Genomic DNA, 22,683 nt, shown 5'->3' with positions numbered 1-22,683 from the left:
CAGCGAAATGGAGGAACGAACGACTGCTGACCAAGTTGCGGAGCACAACGACATCTCGCGAGACGTGCTTCGGCACGCGCTACATTGCAGGCGTCTGACACAGATGCAGCTGCACAGACATTGCAGCCGTTTTTAAAGCATACTCATGACACTCTCGATAGTACGTTATTAGAGCTTTTGAACATGAATCGTTTCTTCAAACTATTGTCTAACGTAAAGGTATTCTTTGAAACATCCGCGTCAACTTTGAGTAGTCTTGAGACAGCGTTTTGACAAGGGATACGTTTTTTAATATAGTTTAACCCCCCCATCCACACACACACACTATAACAAATGTCTAAATTTGTTTTTGAACCAGAAACACTGCTCCTTTTAGTTCTCCTGGTTTCACTTACAGTGACAACTTATTGCATATAAGGCAATATTAAAAAGTGCTTTAAGTTATATTAATTATACATGTCAGTTTTATGTACGTGGGTCATAAAATATGAAAAGCGTAGACTACACCATCAAAACTTGACTCAACTTTGTGACGTGGCATGTAATAAACTTTTATATTACAGATACTCATGCGTGAGCAGCTATACACAATGAATCAATACAATAACACACATGTAAATAACCAACCATTTGTTTAATAATTAATCTTTGTGGTTTCTTTGCAGGGGGGCATTTTTAAAAAGTATAAAATTGTTTTTGCTCAAACAATTAATCCAGAATGTCCTGTATCTCTATTTAAGAGTCCTTTAATCCTTTAGTTTAGCTGCAGTTACAAGATGAGCACTTCTTTTGTCCAGTAGATAGAGGCCCCATGTCATTCTGAGTTTTTCTGTATGATGTTTGTTTTCCTGCAGACATCCACCGGCTTCAACCTTGATAAAAAAAAATAACACACACCTCCCCGAAAGTATAAATATATTCAGTTCTATGCACTGTTGAGGCTGGCTTTGTTACATCCTTAGTACATTGGTATCAACACAACCGATATATTGGAGCAGAGCAATATCACTGTAGTGCTTTGCTGGACTGTAATCATCACTGACACATTTCAACAAGGGAGTGCATTTGGTGAGACCTGAAACATGACATTATAACATAAACAGTGAATATATTTATTATGGAAGGTAATTAATGTTAACAATAATTATTACAAAAGAAATATCACTATTCTACTATATTCTGGCCCAGCTCTTGTGCCAAGCCAGACTAAACTGTCTAGGGAGACAGTTCTTTCCCTTTGAATTTTAAAATATTATCCAACAAGATGTACAGTTCATAACTTTTTTAAAGAATAAAATAAATCTTAAGTTCATTTTGATGTTCATGGAAGTTGTCTGATGGTTGACTAATATTTAAAGCAGAATGTGGACAGCATGTTTCTTTAAATTCAAATATTTCCCAACAGTGCTGATTCAGACAATCAAAGAAGTACTTGACTATATCAGTCAGGGTCCATTTCTCTTTCTTCACATGCTAAGCTCACACAGTAACTCTAAAGTAGGCTTTCCTTGAGTTCACTTGGAGAAACATGTTCTTCACTATAAGTGTAAAACAGATAACTGTGTCACTGTACACAATTCTGGATCCATCTCACTGTCTTCAAATTAGTAGTAGTAATGAATAGTCTTTGAACATCGACAGGCCTTTTTGTAAAGAAAACCCTAAATACAAACCAGGGCACAGCAAGAGAGTACCTTAATTGCACCAACATAACCACAGTGGATAAATATATCAAACAGCCCTGGAAAGTCAGGTGGATTCAACAATTGTTTATGGTCATTGTAACTTAGCACTCTCTGAGTGTCCTGCAGAACTCTGCCATGTGAGGAGTGGTTTCAGCACAATAATTCAGTACTATCTGGACTCCCCATCTTTATGTGTGTTGAAAAGGGCCAAGTCTCCTGGCCCAGCAAGTCTGGAGCCACGGTTTGGAGTAGAGGATCTGTTCACAGATGGAATGAGAGGAGGTGGAGCCCCAACTGACAATGCCCCGACTAGACCTGGGGTCTTGGTTAGAATGCCATTAGGTACATGAGAATGTGAATTCAGAGGTCCCAGTCTAGCGTAGAGGCCAGGATGATGTGATGAAGGTGTGGAGGCACCACCTGGATGGAGATGAGAGTGACCAAGTAGCCCTGCATGAAGCTGTTCTAGGTGAGCAGCATGAGATGGGCTAGGAAGGTGAGGTGTGGATAGGTGTGGATGTGGGTGCATCCCAAAGTACCGTGCTCTCTCAAAGTCGTCCCGCAGTATCTGAGCACGTTGTTCCTCATCGAATGGATGGGACATCAAACCAAACTCTGGCCTGGTTGCTAAGGAATTAGCAGAGGACGTAGAGGTAGGTATTTGTGGATGGTGTGGGCTGTTTGCCACAGCTGCTGCAACTGCCGCTCTTTCTGCCTCCAAATAGCGCTGAACCTGCTGTTGCTGGAGCAGTCGAGACAAGTGTGGATCAGAGCGAAGTGCAAAGTGGGGATCTGACCTTAAGGCCAATACATCCCTGCGTTGCTGCTGTTGTTGGGCAGCAAGGTCCCTCCAAGGGTCCCAGGGAAAGCTGTGGGTGGCTTGGGAATGACCTTGAGGAGGAGCATGTGGATGTGGTGGGAACCGGTCAGCTGCAGCACCTATTACCAGTCCAGCTGAACTTCCAGAACCCCCTAGATAGGCATCAATAGCTCGTGAACGATCTAAGAGGGATAGAGGATGATGGGGAGGGTGTGGAGTTGGTGGAGGAAGAGGCACGCCAGGTGTAGGAGTCAATGAGTGGGTTGAGGATGGGGTGGATGGATGGTGGTGATGTCGACTACTGGGCTGTTCAAAGCTGTGTGGAGGTACAGCATGATGTGATAAGGAGATGGGCACTGGCTCAGGCTCCTCTTTACGTTCTTCTTTGACCTTGACTTGGGGGAGGAGTATCCCAGAGGTTAGGCAAAGTGCAGATTTGGATACCGGAGTTGTGGTCCGATCAGGTTTCTTGACTGGAAGTGAACTAGCAGAGGAGGAAGAAGAGGCTGGACCATTGTTCTCTCTTTGTGAAGATTCTGTGCTGAGAGTGTGTGGTGGCTGCCGGTGAAAAAGATCCAGAGGAGAATGGGCTAAGGGTGCACCAGGAGAGGTTGTGAGAATAGATGATGTTGAAGATCGAGGTCTGTCCGGTGCTGCAGAGGAAGCTGACGCTGGTGCCCTAGATGCAGAATGTTGTCTCTTGTCTGCCTCTCTTTCTCTTTCTCGCTCTCTACTTTGGTTATCAGACTGCACCCCACCTCCGCTTAGTGAGCCCAAGCCATTCATATGTGAACTAGGGGTGCTGCTGCGGTGCTTGAGGGTTGGGACACCAGGTGACATTCGCACAGGCTGGCGTCCATACAAGAGACTGTCTCTGTTTGAAACAATTTCAAAGTATGGGACAATTTGTGAAATGCAATACATTATTCACTCTTGATAAGCACCATATAAGGGTACCTACAGCCAATACAAGAAAAGTAATCTCTAAAACAGAAAAAATATCTAATACTCTGAAGTACTTTGGAGAGGGCAAGGTTTCCCATTATGTCATACCTGTCCTTTTCATCTTTTATATGAGTCAGCTCTCTTCTCTCGATGTCCTTTCCTCTATCATCTCTTTTCTCAGGTCCTTTGGCCCAAGAGGATCCAGAGGGGAAAAAAGGAGGGGTAACATGCAGACGATTCCATGGATCATGGGGGTTACCTAACCCTCCAACTGCACTTGCTGAGGGTTCAGTCTTATGTCCAAAAACACTGGCAGCTAAAAGTGATTAAAAAGGTGTAATTTGTCTTTGGCTAAGAGAAAATGTGACTGATAAAACACTGTCCTTCACTGAATCTTTTTATATATACAGTATACTAACATATATATATATATATATATATAATTTTTTTTTTCCAAATATGTATTTAAAAAAAAAAAAGTGAAAAAAAAAAAAAAGACATTCCAGTTAGAATCACACTATTAATGAATGAAAAAGCATGACAAACCTATTGTGGGGCTGCCTAAGCCCCCAAAGGCACCAGAACCCAAGGCTCCTAGAGAGGAGAAGGGGGGTGAACGACCATATGGGTCTGCAACAAGAGAAAAAGGCCATTAGTAATGATGAAAACGGTCTTCATAGTTTTAATAAATGCAATTTAAATTATGCTCTAAAAAAGCTAGGTAGCAAAGCAAGCCTGGAAAACAGAACTACTCAGGTCCAAGAGCAGCATCCAGAGTGAATTGAATTTATGGGTTATACTGACATTTGATGCCCCTACTTGCAAGCTTTGACAACATGGAGCTTGTCAATTGCCGACTTTCTCAGAATCAATCTCTTACCCAGATGTGCTGCTGGGGTGAGGAAAGAGGAGTGGGGCGTTGATGGAGGCATGAATGGTGTGGAGGACGGATTGACTCCACCTGAGAAGACATGGGTCAACTCAGACAAAAGCTTAAACACCCATAAATGGACTACCATTGAGTGTTGAATTTTAGACAAGCTGGTGGTTTATGTCCTCTATAATTCTTTCTAATTTAGACTGTAAAGTAGATAGCAAAGTTGTTCTTTAAAAACCCCTCACATCCTTTTTTTTCTTCTTTTTTTTTGCATGTCAACTGTGATTTAGCAGATGAAGACACCTCACTTTCATGGTTTAACAGTGATTTGACTGTAAATACATTGCCCAGCCTTGCTGTTTTTAATAAAAATTACAGGCTTATGTTACCTGCAAAATACCTGATTAACTGATTAAAAGGAATAAGTGTAAGGAATACCACCCACCAGCGGCTACAAACAGGCTTCCTGGTCTTGTAAGATCATGAGTTGATGGAAGGGGACCAAGTGGCCCTAGACCTCCTAGTCCTCCAATACCAGGGCCAGGGAGTCGTGGCAGCAGGTCATTACGGAAGTCCAGCTTTTGAGGATCAGCCTGCATAAGCTGAGGAAGATAACGACAGAGAGGTCAATATATATCTGACACACTACAATTCAAAACACTATTTTTTATCAAAATACCATTTCAAATTGTGGTGTCAACTGAAAAAAAAAAAAAAAAAAAAGCTAAATATTTTGGGAAGTATTTCAACTACAGTTTTATGGGCCATTACAAATGAAAGCAAAAGTATAAATGAACAAACACCAAAACCTTGACTTTCTCTTGATGCCTTAGAATCATCCAGGCCACACGGACATGCATAGCACACCATTTTCCAGGTTTCTGCAAAGAAAAAGTTCCAATTACAAGGGAGTTCCACTCTAGTCATTGACAGGTCAACAACTGAATATTAAATGCAAAACAAAGTAGAGTCTAACTTACATTACTGACTTTTGGTGGTGGTGCAAATGGGTCTGTAAGCTGTGGACACAGAAAAGACAGGAAACAACATACATTATTAAAACTACAATTTCTATAAGGATCTTGCTTATGAAAAAAACTATTCTCAATCAATTTGAGAAATCCAAAAATGTAATCAATTCAACAGACATAGTACAAATATGCATCATCATTTTTACCCTTGTAGCTTTAGGTTGCAGATGGGGAGGTACAACTCCCAAACCAGGATTCATCTCAGAAGCAGCTCCCTGAAGGGCAACAAGCTGTCAATAACATCACACTATTGTAACCAACTTAACGAACAGGACTTAAGAAAAAAAAAGCGCTGCAAATGGGTTATCATGAAGATGTGAATTGTTCTTTATCTTTTGAAATAAGAGTTTGATATACCATTTAAACATAATTTAACTTTCAGATCTCAAAATACTTAGTTTGATGAATTAAAAAGGTTTTCCTTACAATGCTTTCATGTAGTGGACAGACAGCACATTGAATTATCATCTCTCCAGGATCACAGTGTATTGTGGTTATGTGCAAGCATTCTAATTTGATTTTAATATCCTTTATACGCAGGACACAGAGCTTTCAGATTTCAATATTCAAAACTTTGCCCAAATGACAAGCAACACTTACCTTAGGCTGAAAAGCTCCCTGCAATGAACTGAAAGGTCCAGTGGGTGGAAGAACAGGCTGTATTCCAGGCACAGATGGTGGGTACTGAGGAAAAAACTTCAAAGGAGAGAGAAAATAAATAAACATTTAAGAAATAGATGCTATACCGAGCTTAACTTCAAAAGATGCCCTGCATACTTTAGATTTAATACAGTCCAAATCAATTACCAGTTTTTATTAATGAATTATTAAATTTCATTTTAACAATGTAAAATCTAAAAGCTTAACTATAGACAACAAAATCAAGATAACACTTACGGGGTGTCGAAAGAGACCCTCTATCTTGCCTGGATACTTATCAAACTGTGTAACAACAACCACAAAAGAAAATGTCATTGCGTGAAACGTCATAAACAGATACTTTTTTAAATGAGCCATCCATTGACTATTGTTTTTTTTTTCCCCTCCCCTTTTCTCCCCAATCTGGCATGCCCAATTCCCAATGCGCTCTAGGTCCTCGTGGTGGCGTAGTGACTCGCCTCACTCCGGGTGGCAGAGGACGAATATCCAGCCTCCATGTCTGAGACCGTCAATCTGCGCATCTTATCACGTGGCTTGTTAAGCACGTTACAGCGGAGACCTAGTGCTTATGAAGACTTCACACTATTCTCCGCGGCATCCACGCACAACTCACCACGCACCCCACCGAGAGTGAGAACCACATTATAGCGACCACGAGGAGGTTAACCCAACGTGACTCTACCCACCCTAGCAACCGGGCAAATTGGTTGCTTAGGAAGCCTGACTAGAGTCACTCAGCACACCCTGGATTCGAACTTGTGACTCCAGGTGTGGTAGTCAGCATCTTTAATTGCTGAGCTACCCAGGCCCCCTCCATTGGCTATTGTTAACTTCTCACCAGTGGTGCTGCTGCTGCTGTGTGATGCAAGAAGTGTTGGTGAGTATGAGTGTGCTGGTGCTGGTGATTGTGCTGATGGAACTGGTAGGCCATCGTGGGGATTGAGTTCTGGGCCTGCGAGGATCTACTGGAGGTCCCAGAACTTGAGCCTGACACGGACGGTCCTCCAGGTGCACTGGATTCTGGCAAATCCTGACAGATCACATCCTGATCTGTTAATGGATGAAAAAAAGAAAGAATTTTAACTTTCTGAAGGAGTGCAGGATAGGAACAGAATAACTTCCTTCATAAGAACATAAACATTCACTTTCTAAGAATCCTTTGTAAGTGCCACACTGTGACCTAAATTTGTGCCTTTTTAAAAAAAAAAAAAAAAGGGAGGGACAAGTCTAAATAAATATTTTTGGTAATCAACATTATTCCACAAAAGCTGTCAATTGAGCTTCACTTGTATTGAACCCGGAATATTCCTTAAACAGTTACAGTCAAGTTTGTAATTGAATCACCTGGATAAATAGTAATGCGCAATCTGTGGTATTTAATATTTCACTGTAGTGTAGCAGGTTGGTAAATTTTACCTGTCGAAGTGTGTGGCGACACCTGCAGAAGAGGAGGAGGTGGGGGGAGGCTAGGGGATGGTGTAAAGACTGCACCAGGACTTGGTCGAGATGAGGGTCTTACAGTCCCAATGCCCCCTGGGCCTCGACCAAGGGACACACTTGTAGCAGGAGTAGGTGGTCTGATTGATAACGAAGAGGCAGATGAAGATGGAGGCTTGCCTGAGGTACTGCTCCTGTTGGAAAACCAATGCCACATTTCAAGTTTAGACAGTATGATCAGAGTTCTAGTCAAGGAAGATGAAATTTCTGTCATCATTCACTCACCCTCATGTTGTTCTAAATCCATAACATAAAGGGAGATGTTAGGCAGAATGACAGCCTCAGCCACCATTTATTTTCATTGTATGGGGAAAAAGATGCAATGAAATTAAATGGTGACTTATACTTAGGGCTGCTAGCATCACCGTGAAAACCGCCCCGGAGTGCCACCGTCAGTTACGCACGTGACGTAAATATATCAACATACACAAAAGACCATGCGAAAACTTAAAATACATTTCTGAAATAATGTAATTTAATGAATTTATTAAGTATTAGACCCTAAGTAACTGTGTTGTGGATTCTTTGTAGGGACATATTCATTTTCAGTTTTTTAGAGACATCTTTGATTTTGCGATACATAGCGCATTGTAATGGCAACGGTGTATTCACAACGTGAGATATGCATTGTTTAATTAACCTCATTATACTGTCTTTGTTCACAGAATCAAACAACACCTCAAAATTTTTTGTAAGTAATTTCATTGACGACATTAACACCGCATTCTGTACGTGTATTAAGTGCGGCTGGAAACATCATAACCTTAGTGAGATCCTCTCAAAATCCGGACAATGCTATTTTTTCCCGTTGGATTTTTTAAAGCATCTGACAATTGAAAAGCTTTCAACAAAGGTAGGACTGAAATATTTCATTAATGTCCAGCTGTTTCATGATATTTAGTCGTGTTGAATATTGGGAGTTAAACAATGACAAAATGTTTTAAAGTTTGATCCACAAGAAATGCGTAATTTGCACGCACCACCTCCCGTTAAAAACCGCGGTGGTAAAACAATTTCCATCGCAACAGCCCTACTGATACAAACATACTGCGTGACATCTCCCTTTGTGTACCCTTGAAGAAAGTAAGTCATATGGTTTGGAAACAACATGAGTTGTGAGTAAATGACGACAGACTTTTCATTTTTGATTGAACTATCTCTTGAACCTCAACAGCAAGAGGGCTGAGGGCATTACTTATGTTATCAAAATGCAGTTTTACTACACTGACCTGTTGTTGCTGCCCACTGCAAAGATTGATTGTGACTTTCCAGGGAAAGGGAGAAAAGGCTTGTGTTTGTGCTGTGGTGGGCTAGGACCATGGTGATGATGGGGGCCACCATTTCCATTACGCTGACCAGGAAGTAAGGTGGAGATGGAGGCAGTAGAATGGGCTGTCAGGCTAGGGAGTGAGGATGAGGTAGAAATGGGCTCAGGGTAAGGCTGCTCCATACTCCTCTCCTGACTCCTCTCCAGGCCAGAGACCCAAGGTGTGACTGAGAGAAGGGGTAAAGAGCTATTTGAGGGCAAGAGAGGGCAACCGTTGCCTACAGCAGAGCTTGCCATGTTTGAGTTAACTGCTATGAAGAGAGAGAGAGCTACAATGTAATCCATGTAATACTGTATTTTATTCCATGCTTAACCATCAATTCAATGTGTATAAGTAAAAGAATGTATAAGTTTAAATAAAACTGTGAGACAAAATTAATCTTTTATCAAGCATGTCCATGTAATGTGATGTTCTATTATGTCAAATAACTGTGTGGCATTTAAGTTTGTCAGCATTATAATGCAATAAACTGCCTTTTTTTTAATCCCAAAAATTTTCAAAAATGTATATTGCTGTTAAAGTCTCTTGGGATGTACATCTGCCACTGGTTACATGCAACAGATATTTACCTTCCCTTGTGCAGATGATAAATGCAGGCTCCATATTGTCAGTAGCCTAAATAGTGTGAGAAAAGTCATATTACTGAAAAACTAATGAAAACAGAAAACACATTTTACAACAAATACATAAATGCAAATTCAAAGTTAACAAAGAACTGTTTTTACCTTGCCCCCTGACTCACTCTCTGTATCACACTGTGGGTTAAAGATAGAGAGTTACATTTTTGCATGGACATTCAATTACTATGTGCCTCATTTATCTTTATTAGCAAAACTGTCTTTCCTAACAACAAATGTACTGTATATATACTTATTCCATACGTCATAATTATTGGAAGCAAGAAAAAGACATTACAAAATGGGAAAATAACTTACCATGTATCCTGTCTCCATGTGATTCCCTGACACCTGAAACAGACATTTGGAAATGTAAAACCACACTTAAAAAAAAAAAAAAAAAGAATACTGTTAGTAGCATATGTATATTTACATGCACACTATTTTTGTTTTATTCATATACAGTATGTGACTTGCTCCATGATTTTAACTCATTTTTTTACCTAGAAATATAATTAGTGTTATGCCATAAAAGGAAAGTTTCAGCCTTCTAATGATATAATTATTATATTTCTCCTCCAAATCGTTGCCGAGATATAATCATGCAAATGTTGGCAGAGATTTTCCTTTTACTCTTTAGTGCATAAAACTCAATGTGTTTCTGGGTCCAAGTGATTCAGATGTGTGGGTAAAAATCATAGCATTTCTTTAAAATAAGTTTGAAATTTGCTTTAAAAGTGTAAATGGTCAAATCGGATTGGGCTGTCAAGCAGTTTTTTCTATCTTTTGGGATGTGAAGGTAAAGACATTCACAAAACGCATTAGTGTCTATATTCACATTTAAACTTTCATGTAGTGCTGTCACTATTGATTATTTTTGTAATCTAATGATTTTTCTGACAATTAATCGAGTAATCGGAAAACATTATTAAATAACTCAGACTGCAAAAAGTTGTCAAGGTGAAGTCACGTATGGCTAAAATGCGTTTATTAGCCTAATTTTATATGTATTCTACGATTGAATTACAACAACAAAATGATTGTGCAATCAATATCTAAAAACAACTGACTACTCCAGGCTACATCAGGTGCACCACAAAAAAAAAAAGAAAAAAAGAAGCAAGATCTCCTTTGTTATTATTCTACTTCTATATATTACTATTTATTTTGTTTCAACATGATCTACCCATTTCAGTTTAGAACTAAAATATGGTAAAACAGGCCATGTAAATAAAATACTTGATCTTTTCAGAAACAATGTCTTGTTTCATATTGCGTCTGCGGGGTGCGAGACGTGCATCTGTGGGACAGAATACAGAGAGCTGCGGCTTGATTCAGTTAATAAGTTCTCTGGATTCCCACATTGAGTTTTACCTGTGACAATAGCTATAAGTGATAAACTATAAAACGTTTATCAGAAGTGTGGCATTGCTAACTAATTCAACCTTAATCATTACGAAATCTATTGTACATGAGGAAAATCACATTTATATTTAAATGGTAATTAATTTACACAGCACGGAATCCAGATCACATTCTGCAGAAAATAACCTTCTTGGATCGTATGGATTCTGTCCGATTTACTGAGCAGAAAGTGGTTGTGCATTAATTTTTAAATTGTGTTAAGCATTAGTTTATGTTGCTTCATAAAAGCCTATATTGAAAACGATTGTGCAGATAAGTAGGTTTAGAGTGGATTCCAATGAGTTCAGTGTGTCTGGCGCATATATGAAGGGCTCATCTTCTCTCACACATCTGGACGCAGCACCACAAATCGCATGCAGTCTACCTAGTAAACTTACCGTGGTGTCTCCAGCAGGTCTGTGAAAACTGGATGTCATCTTTCAAGTCTAGTTGCACTGCTGAAGTGATGCTACAGTTTTTCAGGATGAGAGCCAACTACATTGTTTTTCAAATATAAAGTGCTCTTACACAGCTGACACTTCTTGTCATTATGTGTACGGACCCTCCTCCGTTGACTAAGTTACTTCTGCCTTTTTTGATTTGTTGATTCAGCAATTTTGTTATTGAGGAATGTTTTGAATCAAATCGAGTAATTGTGACAGATCTACTTACATGTGACAAACTATGCACTGTAAAGTGTATGAGTGAACAAACGGTTTGACACATCATTTGCATGAATGTGTAAATAGAGTAATGCCTCAGACGCTTATATTGTCGGATGCATCTTCAGAGGCAAAATCTTAAGTTCACCAATTTCAGTTCACCGTCCTCTCTTTTTCCACATTTACAGCTACTCTCTGATGTCTCTTGGAGTTGACATCATGACTATGGCAACCGACATAGATAAATCAGATATTGACTGCACTGTCTTAACAAATGGATCAGATTTCATCACCTGTAAAATGACAGTGTGCACAGTCAGTCCTAAATCACATATTAATAATCACATATTCACATGCAGGTCAAAACTTGTTTATATCAATCACAGAACACTTCTTACACCGATTATGATTAATAATCCGACAGTGTCTGTGTTCATCTTAACACAATAAATGGCTTTCCTTTATCGGTGTTTGGTCATAAACGGCTCAACAATAAACCGGTCGACACCGGTTTTGCCCGTTACCCCGATTTCGCATTCCATGTAAACCCCTTTAACGCAGTTCTTACATGTTGTGCGCATGCCTCTTCATGGTTTGACGTCAAAAGCAGAGAATAACTCGATTATTTCAAAACGATTTTCTAGCTTTGTCAGATTTTTTAAATAAGCTGATTTTTGGGAGTTATTATCAGCGTATTGGTGTGCATGTAAAAAGCAGAGTATCTAATCTCCCACAGACAGTATGGCACCTGTCCCTCCATAACAGCCCTATATTGAACACTTCTCTTACAATTATTTGATTGCTGCACAAACAAAACATTGCAGTAAGAAAATGTTTTATATGCATTTTCATATACCGATTTAACAATTGATCCTATCAAAGCTTTTAAACCAGAAAAAAGTACTGAAAGACTGGCATTATAAATGACACTGAAGTCCAAAAAGGCAAAACTGCTGAACCAACCTTTGCGTCTCCTTTTCTCTTCAGTTTAGATTTTATTTTCCTGCGCTGCTCCCAACTGTTGGTGTATGTTGCAGGAGGTCCTTCCTCCGGCTCCGACAGAGGCCTTCCGTTTTCATCTAGGCCCCTCTTCCTTTTGATTCCTCTACCCATTAACAAACCAGATTGTTCTGCTGGCTTTAGAGAACTGTCCATCTGTCAAACCAACACATTGAAACATGTAAAAGTAGCAAATATACCAGCTATGTACTGGGTTTTGATCATGTTTATTCACATATTACAGATCAATACTACCACTCAGCTGTAATTCAACTTAATGTGTGTTTTTATCAATTTCATAATTCAATTGTGTTTCTCAGGGGTGTAACGGTTTATCGTGGCATGATACATCGCGGGTCAAAAATGTGACGATGCTCCTTCGTGGAGAAGGGACTTTTTTAAATTATTATTATTATTTTAGTGTCTGTTCTATCCAATAGCGCAACGTCGTACGGCATACAGATGGAAATTGCTTCATTGCACAAAGGGAGCTCTTAAATACCATTGCACGCACACTAGCAGCCAAAAGTGTTGTAAAATGAGTTCGGCTGAAAATGTGAAAACTGAAACCATGTAAGCGAATGTAACACATGGGCGGGAGAGAGACACCTTTTCACCGCGAGGGGTCAAATGTCTGTTTGAAGCGCGAGACTGATCTGTTCTGATGGAGCGAGAGAAAATTAAAGTTTACAGAGGTTTAATAATAATGCCATATTAATCTACTATTTAAACTCACTGAGCACTTTATTAGGAACACCTGCACACCTACTTAACCATGCGATTATCTAATCAGCCAATGGTGTGGCAGCAGTGCAATGCATACAATCATGCAGATACGGGTCAGGAGCTTCCGGTAATGTTCACATCAACCATCATAATGGGGAAAAAATGTGATCTCAATGAATTCAACCGTGGCATGATTGTTGGTTCCAGATGGGCTGGTTTGAGTATTTCTGTAACTGTTGATCTCCTAGGATTTTCAAACACAACAGTCTCTAGAGTTTACTCAACAAAAAACATCCAGCAAGTGGCAGTTCTTTGGACGGAAACACCTTGTCGATGGGAGAGGTCAATGCTCAATGGCCAGACTGGTTCAAACTGACAGAAAGGCTATGGTAACTCAGATAAACACTCTGTACAATTGTAGTGAGCAGAATAGCATCTCAGAATGCACAACACATCAAACCTTGAGGTGGATGGGCTACAACAGCAGAAATACACGTCAGGCACTTTAATAGGACCATAGTGTTCTTAATAAAGTGCTCAGTGAGTGTTTAATGATGAATATTATGTATAATAATGCTATGGGGGAACAAAATCCTCATGTCAAATGTCATGTCTGATTTAATTTCATCAGTAAATGATTATTATTTAACTGGATAAGCATGCACTTAAAATATGTACTTCTGAAAAGTACATTTAGATGTAATCAGAGAAAATACTATTTTAATTTATAATATTTTAAATGTATGTAATCAGTGATGGTGTGTAAGTAGCATATGTATCTAACATGATTCTGATTAAATTCATTCAAGAGATAGGTTATGGTTTTTGCTATACCTTTTGAACTTATTGAATTATTAAAATATAACATTGTTTCAAGACTAAATATTGAATTCACTGTTAAATTGGAAGGTATAAGTATTACAGATCAAAAAAATTAATAACAACTATCTTAGGAAAATCTGTCAAAATTGTGCAGCTCCATCAGCCAAATGTTTCTGGAATGCACAATTAAAAAATATTAATTGGGAAGAAACCTTTAAAATTACAAGACGATATTGTGTGACCAATAAGATTCGTGAGGTCTTGTTTAAGATTATTCATAGGATTTACCCTGTTAAACAAATTATTGCAAGATTTAGGAAAGATATTGATTTAAAATGTGCTTTTTGTAACATTGAAATTGAAAGCATTGTACACCTCTTTTCTGACTGTATCTATACAAAAATGTTCTGGTGTGATTTAGAATATTTTATTATGATGAATACGGGTATTGATATGCATTTAAGGAAAGAGGATGTTTTGTTTAATTTAAATAGTAAAACTGAACATAAAGCATGGTATATGTATTGTTGATTTATGGAAAACATTTTATTCATAAATGTAAATGGTCGTCACAGAAACCAAACTTCACACACTTCAAAATAGAAGTATTACTTTAATATGTTAACAGGAGTAAAAAACAGTAAAGCGCTAAAGAGTATTAACTTTTATAAAGCCTTGAATATCCCCTTTTGAATCTTAATGTTATATGCATTGTATATTGTATAATTTATAGCCTTTTGAATTCTGTATATTGTTGATATACCTTTTTGTACGTTTTTTTTTCATTATTTTTTTTTTTAGTTTATTTCTTATGCTTTCAGTTGGTTAGACTGTCATGTTATACTGATTAAAGCAATACAAAATTTAAAATACAATTAAAAAAATCTAATATGATTCTGTATTTTCAGTAAGCAGAATTATTAGCTAATATTTCCATTTGGTGTCCCCATTGCCATGTTCTGGGCTAATTTTTAGTACCAGTACATCTTTGATGAATTATTTAGTATTTTTAGCAAAAATTTTAAGGAAATGAATTGTTTTGCTTATTAATAATAATAATTAATAGAAACTTTCAAACTAAACTTTTCTTGATTCAGGCTTAGTTTAAAAAATCGTAAACCGAACCGAGAGTTCAGTATCGTGAACCGAATCGCAAGAAAAGTGAATCGTTACACCCCTAATTCGATACCTAATGATAATATGGCAAAACGTTTACAAAGATGTAATAAATTCAATATGTAAAACGTACAACTTTTCTAACCCAACACAATCTAATTTTCATACTAAATTATTTAAACTGAAAGGAATAATGAAAGACGGATAAGCACACAAACCTCCAACGCCTCCAGGCTTATGAAGCTGGCTATGGCGAATCCATCGATAATATCCTCCTCGCAGGACACCGATTCTCGTTTCCTCCGGCGTGGAGGCCGGTGTCGGACCCCGGGGAAGCCTGGTCTGAATTCTCCTCCGTTAGCACCAAGCAGGGAGTCTCTTCTGCAGAGTTCTTGATCCGAGGCCGAGGATGGCGACGAGGCCCTGTGTTCAGCGAGATCCGCTCTCCTCCGCCGCCGCTCTCTGTCGCGCTGGGAGCGGGAGCGACGGCTCTGCCTGAACCCTCCGCTTCGACTGGGACCGTCCATGTCAATGCACCGTTCAAAAGGCACTTAATAAGATAACACACCCTGGCCCAGCCTGGGAGAGTTTATAACTAGCACGAAGTAAAAAAACAAACCAAAAAAATAAAAAAAAACCAAAAATAAAAAACAATGCCCCCTGGACCAGATCTCAGATGAAAATGTTGTTTTCTTTTCCTGTCTTATAATATAATAGAGTCAAGTGGAGGCTTTACGGTGTGAGCACACTGCAGTCTGAGCACAGTCATGTCTGGGCATCGCCGGACCTGTTTAATCCAAAAACACACCGATTATGAATGCTACAAGTTATTCCAGTTACTTCATTTCAGTCAAGACATTGTCACGTTCATCTGGGGAAGAAAAAAGGAGAAACTACCCATCAGTGGCGCAGTTACGCTTTTAAATACCAACTCAACATGGCTGGTTAGCTAGGAAAATATGCGTTTAATATGTTGGAAATAAGGTGCTTTTCAGAATATAAACAAGACCAAAATATAGTGACTGTAATCAAAGAATTTAGTCATATATGTTAATGAATATTAAACATGTTATTGCCATTCAAGACCATCTCTTCGGACGTCCAAGTCAGGGCCCAGTTTTCGTTAACTTTAGTAAAAATGTAGATCAGTACAAAGTCCAAATGTGTACAAATGCAATCCTAACAGATTACTGTATTTAATCGCTTGTTTTTCTCGGACTGATGGGTTAATGATGTGAAGAGTTAAATCATTCTCTCAGCAGACTTCAAGCTGACGATGTTAGTTTGCTAGTTAGCTAACCTTGATAAGATCACGGATTAAAACACTCGTTTCTAAACGAACTAGAAACACACTTTTGTCATATTTTTGCTTAATGTACTTTAAATGACAGTATGGAGTTAATCCTACTGCAATATTCCCAATTATAATTATTTCCGGTGTAAACAACTGGGCGAGCAGACACTAACCAACATCGTATTTTGTTTTTCATTTACCATAATACTACATATCTAATATCATCTACAAAGATCAATCGTCATACAGTTGAGTTGTCGTGCAGTTGTCTAGCTCATCATTTCTCATTTAAACATCTGTTCAGGAACCCAAAGCTAACAAGCTAACCATGTAGCTAGTGTTTCGTTGACACCCCATCTTTCACTTCACATCTAGATATTAAACGAATTACTCCAGGACATCAATCACACCGATGAACTTCCTCTAATCGCTTGTCTTTTTGCCCATTTAGAAACAAAACCTGTCAGATGAAACACACACTAGCTCATAAGCTCTCTTTTTACGAGCAGAGGAGAAAAGGGGAACACAAGTCCCCGTGAGGTGGATTTAAATAACTCATGTATACATTTTTATTATTTTGCACAAGTCTAACCTAATACGTCTTGCCTAACTAACAATTCTTAATGGCACAGGCATGACAAAAACAAAACAAAAAAAGCAGTTATATTCCCAATTACACCCACCACTTGAACTGTACAGAGGGCAATTTTCCTCTGGCTTCTGCTTTCGCCCGAGCCTCCATTTAAAACGATAATAATATAAAACGGGCCCCGAAGCCTCGGGCTGGAGTTGTACCGTCACGGATGTTGAGCTCAGACCCGTCAGCGCAGGCCGGGCACCTCCTTCCGCGGCCCGCTGTGCGATTCACTCCGAGCGGTGAAGACTGGAGATTTCGCTGGTCTCGGCAGCAGGAGATGGATTTCTCTCGAGCGTAACGTGGAAATGGACTTACGAAAGCTTACTTTTCGGCCCGATCGTCAAAATACGATAAATGGTTTTCTTCATGTTCTTTGGGAAGCTGAGACATACGTGAAGTCTGGGTGGATAACCCGTAGCAGTCAAACTGCATTGTGTGCTTCTGTCCGGTTTTCTTCCTCTGCTGATTGGCCTGTACTGAATGCGACGACAGTACTGCCATCTACTGATTTAATTTTGACATCCTCTTCTTCACTGAAAATCACAAAAGTTCTATCTGAGAGCCAGTATCTGTTATCCAGGATGCAAACTACCCACCTTTCAACTAAAGTCACCTTTTCTGAAGCTAACTTGCCCAAATTGTTTGGTGAAATTTTCCTTATTGAAATCACTTGAAATGGGTACTTTAAGCTTAAACATAAAAAAAAGCCTAACATACAACAAACAAATCAACAGAAATTGTCTGACTTTCTCACTTTTTTCACCTCTCATGAGTTTGCATCCCCGTATTATACAAATAATAGCGTTCTCGCTGTGCATATTGTTTTTCAGAATCCAAAGCCAAACTGTTTTTTTGTTTGTTTGTTTCCTGCTTTGGCTTGGTGGCCATGTAACCGAAATTCAAATATTTATGATAATTCAATGCAAAGATTTCTATCAAGTTAAATGACAACAGTTGATATTATAGGCAAGTATGAAGGTTGGTTGAGCATTTCAATGTAAAAATCACACAATTTCAAAGGTTAGTTTTGATGGTAAAGTGCATCTAAAAAGGTTGTGGTAAAAAGCATGCAAAAAAAAAAAAAACAATTTATATTGAGAGATTGGCCTAGTTAATAATGAAATAATATATTTTTATTAGATTGTAATGTGTGATGTTATTTTGATTATTAATTTTCAGGAAAATAAAGTACAACCCAAAACATAAATATTTGATATTTTGTGTGTAATTAACCGAAGTAACTGCAGCAAGACTATAATACAATTTATTGCACATTACATAAAGAACAGTGAGCACTACATTAAATACAGGAAAAGGGAAAAAGACCAAAGTATAATATATATATAAAATACTACAAAAATAACAGACATGCTCAATCAGAAAGAAAAAAGGGTTATAATACCGTTAGAAATGTGCTAATCTGCCATTATTTGTGATTTTAATAGATTGTACAGTGACGTGAAAAAGTATTTGCCACCTTCCTGATTTCTTCTATTTTTGTGAATTTTTCCCCATTCTAAATTTTAGATCTTCAAATGAGATATAACAAACGGTAAATGGTCTGCACTTATATAGGGCCTTTTAAACTTAGCGGTTCTACAAAGCGCTTACACTGTGTCTCATTCACCCATTCACACATCAATGACACCAGAGCAGCCATGCAAGGTGCTAGCCTGCCATTGGGAGCAACTTGGGGTTCAGTGTCTTGCCCAAGGACACTTCGGCATGTGGAGTCATGTGGGCTGGGAATTGAACCACTAACCCTGCAATTAGGGGGCAACCCACTTTACCACCTGAGCCACAGCAAAACAAAAGTAACCAGAGTAAACACAAAATACATATAGATATATTGAAGCAAAAAAAAAAAAGTTATACAACCCCTATATCACCCATGTGAAAAACTAACTGCCCCCTTAAATTTAATAGCTGTTTGTGCCACCTTTAGCAGCAACAACTGCAACCAAACACTTCCGATAACTGGAGATCAGTCTTTCACAATGCTGTGGTGGAATTTTGGCCCACTCTTCTTTGCAGAACTGCTTTAGTTCAGCCACGCTGGAGGGTTTTCAAGCATGAGCTGCCCGTTTTAAGGTCTAGCCACAGCATCTCAATCAGGTTCCAGTCAGGACTTTGACTAGGCCACTCCAAAACTTTAATTTTGCTTCTTTTCAGCCATTCAGAGGTGGACTTACTCCTATGCTTTGGATCATTGTCTTGCTGCATAATCCAGTTGCGCTTGAGCTTCAACTCACGGACTTTCTCCCAAAAGGATTGAGGATCATCAAGGTGTGTTTTGGCTAAATTCGGACAAGGCTTAATGTTCTTCTGGGTTAGCAGTGGTTTTTGCCTCGCCACTTTTCCATGGATGCCATTTTTGGCCAGTGTCTTTCTGATAGTGGAGTCATGAAAAGTGACCTTTGATGCGAGAGAGGCCTGCAGTTCCTTGGATGTTGTCCTTGGCTTTTCTGTGACTTCTTGGATGAGTTGTCGCAGTGCTCATAGAGGAATTCTGGAAGGCCGGCCCCTTCTGGGAAGGTTCAACATTTCTGGAATTTCTTTTGACCTTGGCATAGTGTGCTACTGTGTGAGACCTTTTAGCCAATTTCATGCTGCTGAGAAAGTTCTAATTAGGCATTGATTTGATTGAACAGGGTTCGCAGTAATCAGGCCTGGGTGTGTCTAGTCCACCTGAACCCCATTATGAATGCAGTTTCATAGATTTGAGGATTTAGTAAAAAAAAAAAAAAAAAAAAGAAAACTTTATTGTCACACAACCATATACACAAGTGCAACAGTGAGTGAAAGTCTTGGGTGCAGTTCCGAGCAACATAGCAGTCATGACAGTAATGAGACATATACCAATCTACAATAAACATCAAATTTACACAACACAATTTACATATCTAATATACACATAATTACACAACACAATATACAAATAATAACATACAATGTACAGTATACAATAAACACAATATAGAATACACATACACACAATATAGAATACACAGTATATAATAAAAAATAGAATATATAAAATATACAGTATGTTGTATTGTGCTGTATTGACATTCAGGCTGTTTGTTGATAGTCAGTTGCCAGTGTGTTGTTAAAAGAGAATATATTTATAACAGTCCAGTGTGAGATATAAGATTGAGAGCAGCCCATGGCTCGGGTGGCTGGAGTCTCTGATGATCCTCCAAGCTTTTTTCACACACCGCCTGGTATATATGTCCTGGAGGGAGGGAAGCTCACCTCCGATGATGTGTCTGGCAGTTCGCACCACCCTTTGCAGGGCTTTGTGGTTGTGGGCGGTGCTGTTGCCGTACCAGGCAGTGATGCAGCCAGTCAGGATGCTCTCCACAGTGCAGGTGTAGAACCGTGTGAGGATGTGGCGGTTCATTCCAAACTTCCTCAGCCATCTCAGGAAGAAGAGGCGCTGGTGAGCCTTCTTCACAACGGACTCAGTGTGGACAACGGACACTGAGTTCCTCAGTGATGTGGACACCCAGGAACTTGAAGCTGCTGACTCTCTCCACTGGTGCTCCATTGATGGTGATGGGGCTGTGTTCTCTTTCTCTTCTCCTGAAGTCCACCACAAGCTCCTTGGTTTTTCTGACGTTGAGGGAGAGGTTGTGCTCCTGACACCAGCGTGTTTCATCATTGTCAGTGATCAGACCTACCACCATCATATCATCAGCAAACTTAATGATGTCATTGGAGTTGTGTGTTGCCACACAGTCATGTGTGTACAGGGAATACAGGAGTGGGCTGAGAACACAGCCCTGCGGGGCTCCAGTGTTGAGGGTCAGTGATGAGATGTTGCTGCCCATTCTAACCACCTGGCGTCTGCTTGACAAGAAGTCCAGGATCCAGCTGCACAGCGAGCTGTTTAAGCCCAGAGCCCGGAGTTTCTCGTCAAGCTTGGAGGGCACTATGGTGTTGAATGCTGAGCTGTAGTCTACAAACAGCATTCTCACATAAGAGTTCCTTTTTTCCAGGTGAGAGAGAGCAGTGTGTATTGTAGATGATATGGCATCATCAGTGGAGCGGTTGTTGTGGTAAGCAAACTGCAATGGGTCCATTGAGGCTGGCAGCACAGAGCAGATGTAATCTCTGATTAGTCTCTCAAAGCATTTTCTGATTATGGGGGTCAGAGCAACAGGACGCCAGTCATTTAAGCAAGTGATTTTGGATTGCTTTGGTACAGGCACAATGGTGGATATTTTAAAGCATGTGGGGACTACAGACAAGGAGAGGGAAAGGTTGAAAGTGTCCGTAAAAACACCAGCCAGTTGGTTCACGCACGCTCTGATGACGCAACCCGGAATGCCATCTGGACCCACGGCTTTACGGATATTCACCCGTCGGAAGCATCAGGTTACATCCGCTACAGAGACAGGGAGTGAACTAACCTCTGTAGCTTCGGCTGCGAGAGCTCTCTCCATGACGGTGGTGTTACTTCCCACGAAACAAGCATAAAAAGTATTTAGCTAATCCGGCAGAGAGGCAGCGGAGTTTTTATTCCCTTTAAAGTTCGTGATGATATTAACTCCCTGTCACATGCTTCTAGATTCGGTGGTGTTGAATTGTCCTTCAATCTTGTCCCTGTACTGCCGTTTGGCTAGTAATGTAACTAGTAACAATCACTTTTTCACACAGGCCCAGTTGGTTTATGGTAACGTTTTTTGCTTCAATAAATAACATTATCATTCATCAACATAAATGTATTTTGTGTGTACTCAGATTGCCTTTGTTTTATGTTAGATTTTGTTTGAATTTTTGAAACAATTTAGTATGAGATGTACACAAAAACAGAAGAAATCAGGATGGGGCAAATAGTTTTTCACAGCACTGTACATTCTGAGATATTTCTACTAAAAAGACTTAAATTCAGGGTACAGAATCAAGAAATGTGCTCTTTGTTTGAATTTGCACTGCAAAAATAAATAATAATAATAAAAAATAATAATAAATAATAATAATACTACATACGCACACACACACACACACACACACACACACACACACACACACACACACATATATATATATATATATATATATATATATATATATATATATATATATATATATATATATATATATATATATATATATATATATATATATATTATATACACACGCTAAGAATATACGGCGATGGGAGTCAAAACACTGCGACCGGAAATCGAAAACAGTCGAATTGTGGAACACTTTCGCGTTCAGAAAAAAGGTGGTAACAGGAGGCAAATAACAACACAGATCCTCCCAAAGGGTTTGTGCAAGTTTACAATCATTAACAAATGAAGCAACTTCCTTACTGTCCATGATGGGGTTTTTAGTTTTTTCTTTTTCTTTTTTTTATAACATTTTTCCATGCCCAAGATGGCTTTTATTTAATTTTTTTATTGAAAAACAATTATCACAATATAAATGTTCAATAAAACATACAAATAAATAAAAACATATACATATAAAAACATAAATGACCATGATGTTTGGATTTATGGAAAATTATTTTATGACGCATATCCTGTGACGTAAACCTACACAAAGGAAG

The 22,683-nt window shown here is 39.0% G+C and overlaps 1 protein-coding gene across 8 annotated transcripts; it reads right to left on the bottom strand.

The window, feature by feature from the left end:
* Positions 1-615: 615 nt before the first annotated feature.
* Positions 616-17,575, bottom strand: LOC127423118 (autism susceptibility gene 2 protein homolog). 8 transcript variants are annotated; one of them, XM_051667185.1, is made up of 19 exons: positions 17,167-17,575; positions 15,408-16,060; positions 12,490-12,681; positions 9,779-9,811; positions 9,569-9,598; positions 9,413-9,458; positions 8,745-9,093; positions 7,435-7,649; positions 6,857-7,068; positions 6,256-6,300; positions 5,959-6,054; positions 5,505-5,588; positions 5,308-5,346; positions 5,137-5,208; positions 4,773-4,929; positions 4,331-4,411; positions 3,997-4,080; positions 3,559-3,766; positions 616-3,379 (listed from the first exon to the last, which is right to left on the bottom strand). In XM_051667185.1, exons 2-19 carry the CDS (start codon positions 15,714-15,716, stop codon positions 1,855-1,857), a joined length of 3,777 nt encoding a protein of 1,258 aa, XP_051523145.1. In that variant the 5' UTR covers positions 15,717-16,060; positions 17,167-17,575; the 3' UTR covers positions 616-1,854. The 8 variants fall into 8 exon arrangements, with proteins under 8 accessions (XP_051523145.1, XP_051523144.1, XP_051523147.1 ...); XM_051667184.1 differs by having other exon boundaries at positions 15,408-15,976; XM_051667187.1 differs by having other exon boundaries at positions 5,505-5,573; positions 15,408-15,976.
* Between the last annotated feature and the right edge of the window lie 5,108 nt (positions 17,576-22,683).

This window comes from Myxocyprinus asiaticus, chromosome 32 (assembly GCF_019703515.2).
Source record: "Myxocyprinus asiaticus isolate MX2 ecotype Aquarium Trade chromosome 32, UBuf_Myxa_2, whole genome shotgun sequence".
Taxonomy (NCBI): domain Eukaryota; kingdom Metazoa; phylum Chordata; class Actinopteri; order Cypriniformes; family Catostomidae; genus Myxocyprinus; species Myxocyprinus asiaticus.
Note: the sequence above shows the minus strand (reverse complement) of the source record. Positions and strands in the feature narration are given on the sequence as shown.

Coding starts and splice junctions, on each gene's coding strand:
- LOC127423118 (XM_051667185.1), bottom strand. CDS start 15,716: ATGGACGGTCCCAGTCGAAGCGGAGGGTTCAGGCAGAGCCGTCGCTCC. Junction 7,650..8,744: donor GCAGTGGGCAGCAACAACAG/GTCAGTGTAGTA, acceptor GTTTTCCAACAG/GAGCAGTACCTCAGGCAAGC. Junction 4,081..4,330: donor CACCCCAGCAGCACATCTGG/GTAAGAGATTGA, acceptor CTCTTGTTGCAG/ACCCATATGGTCGTTCACCC.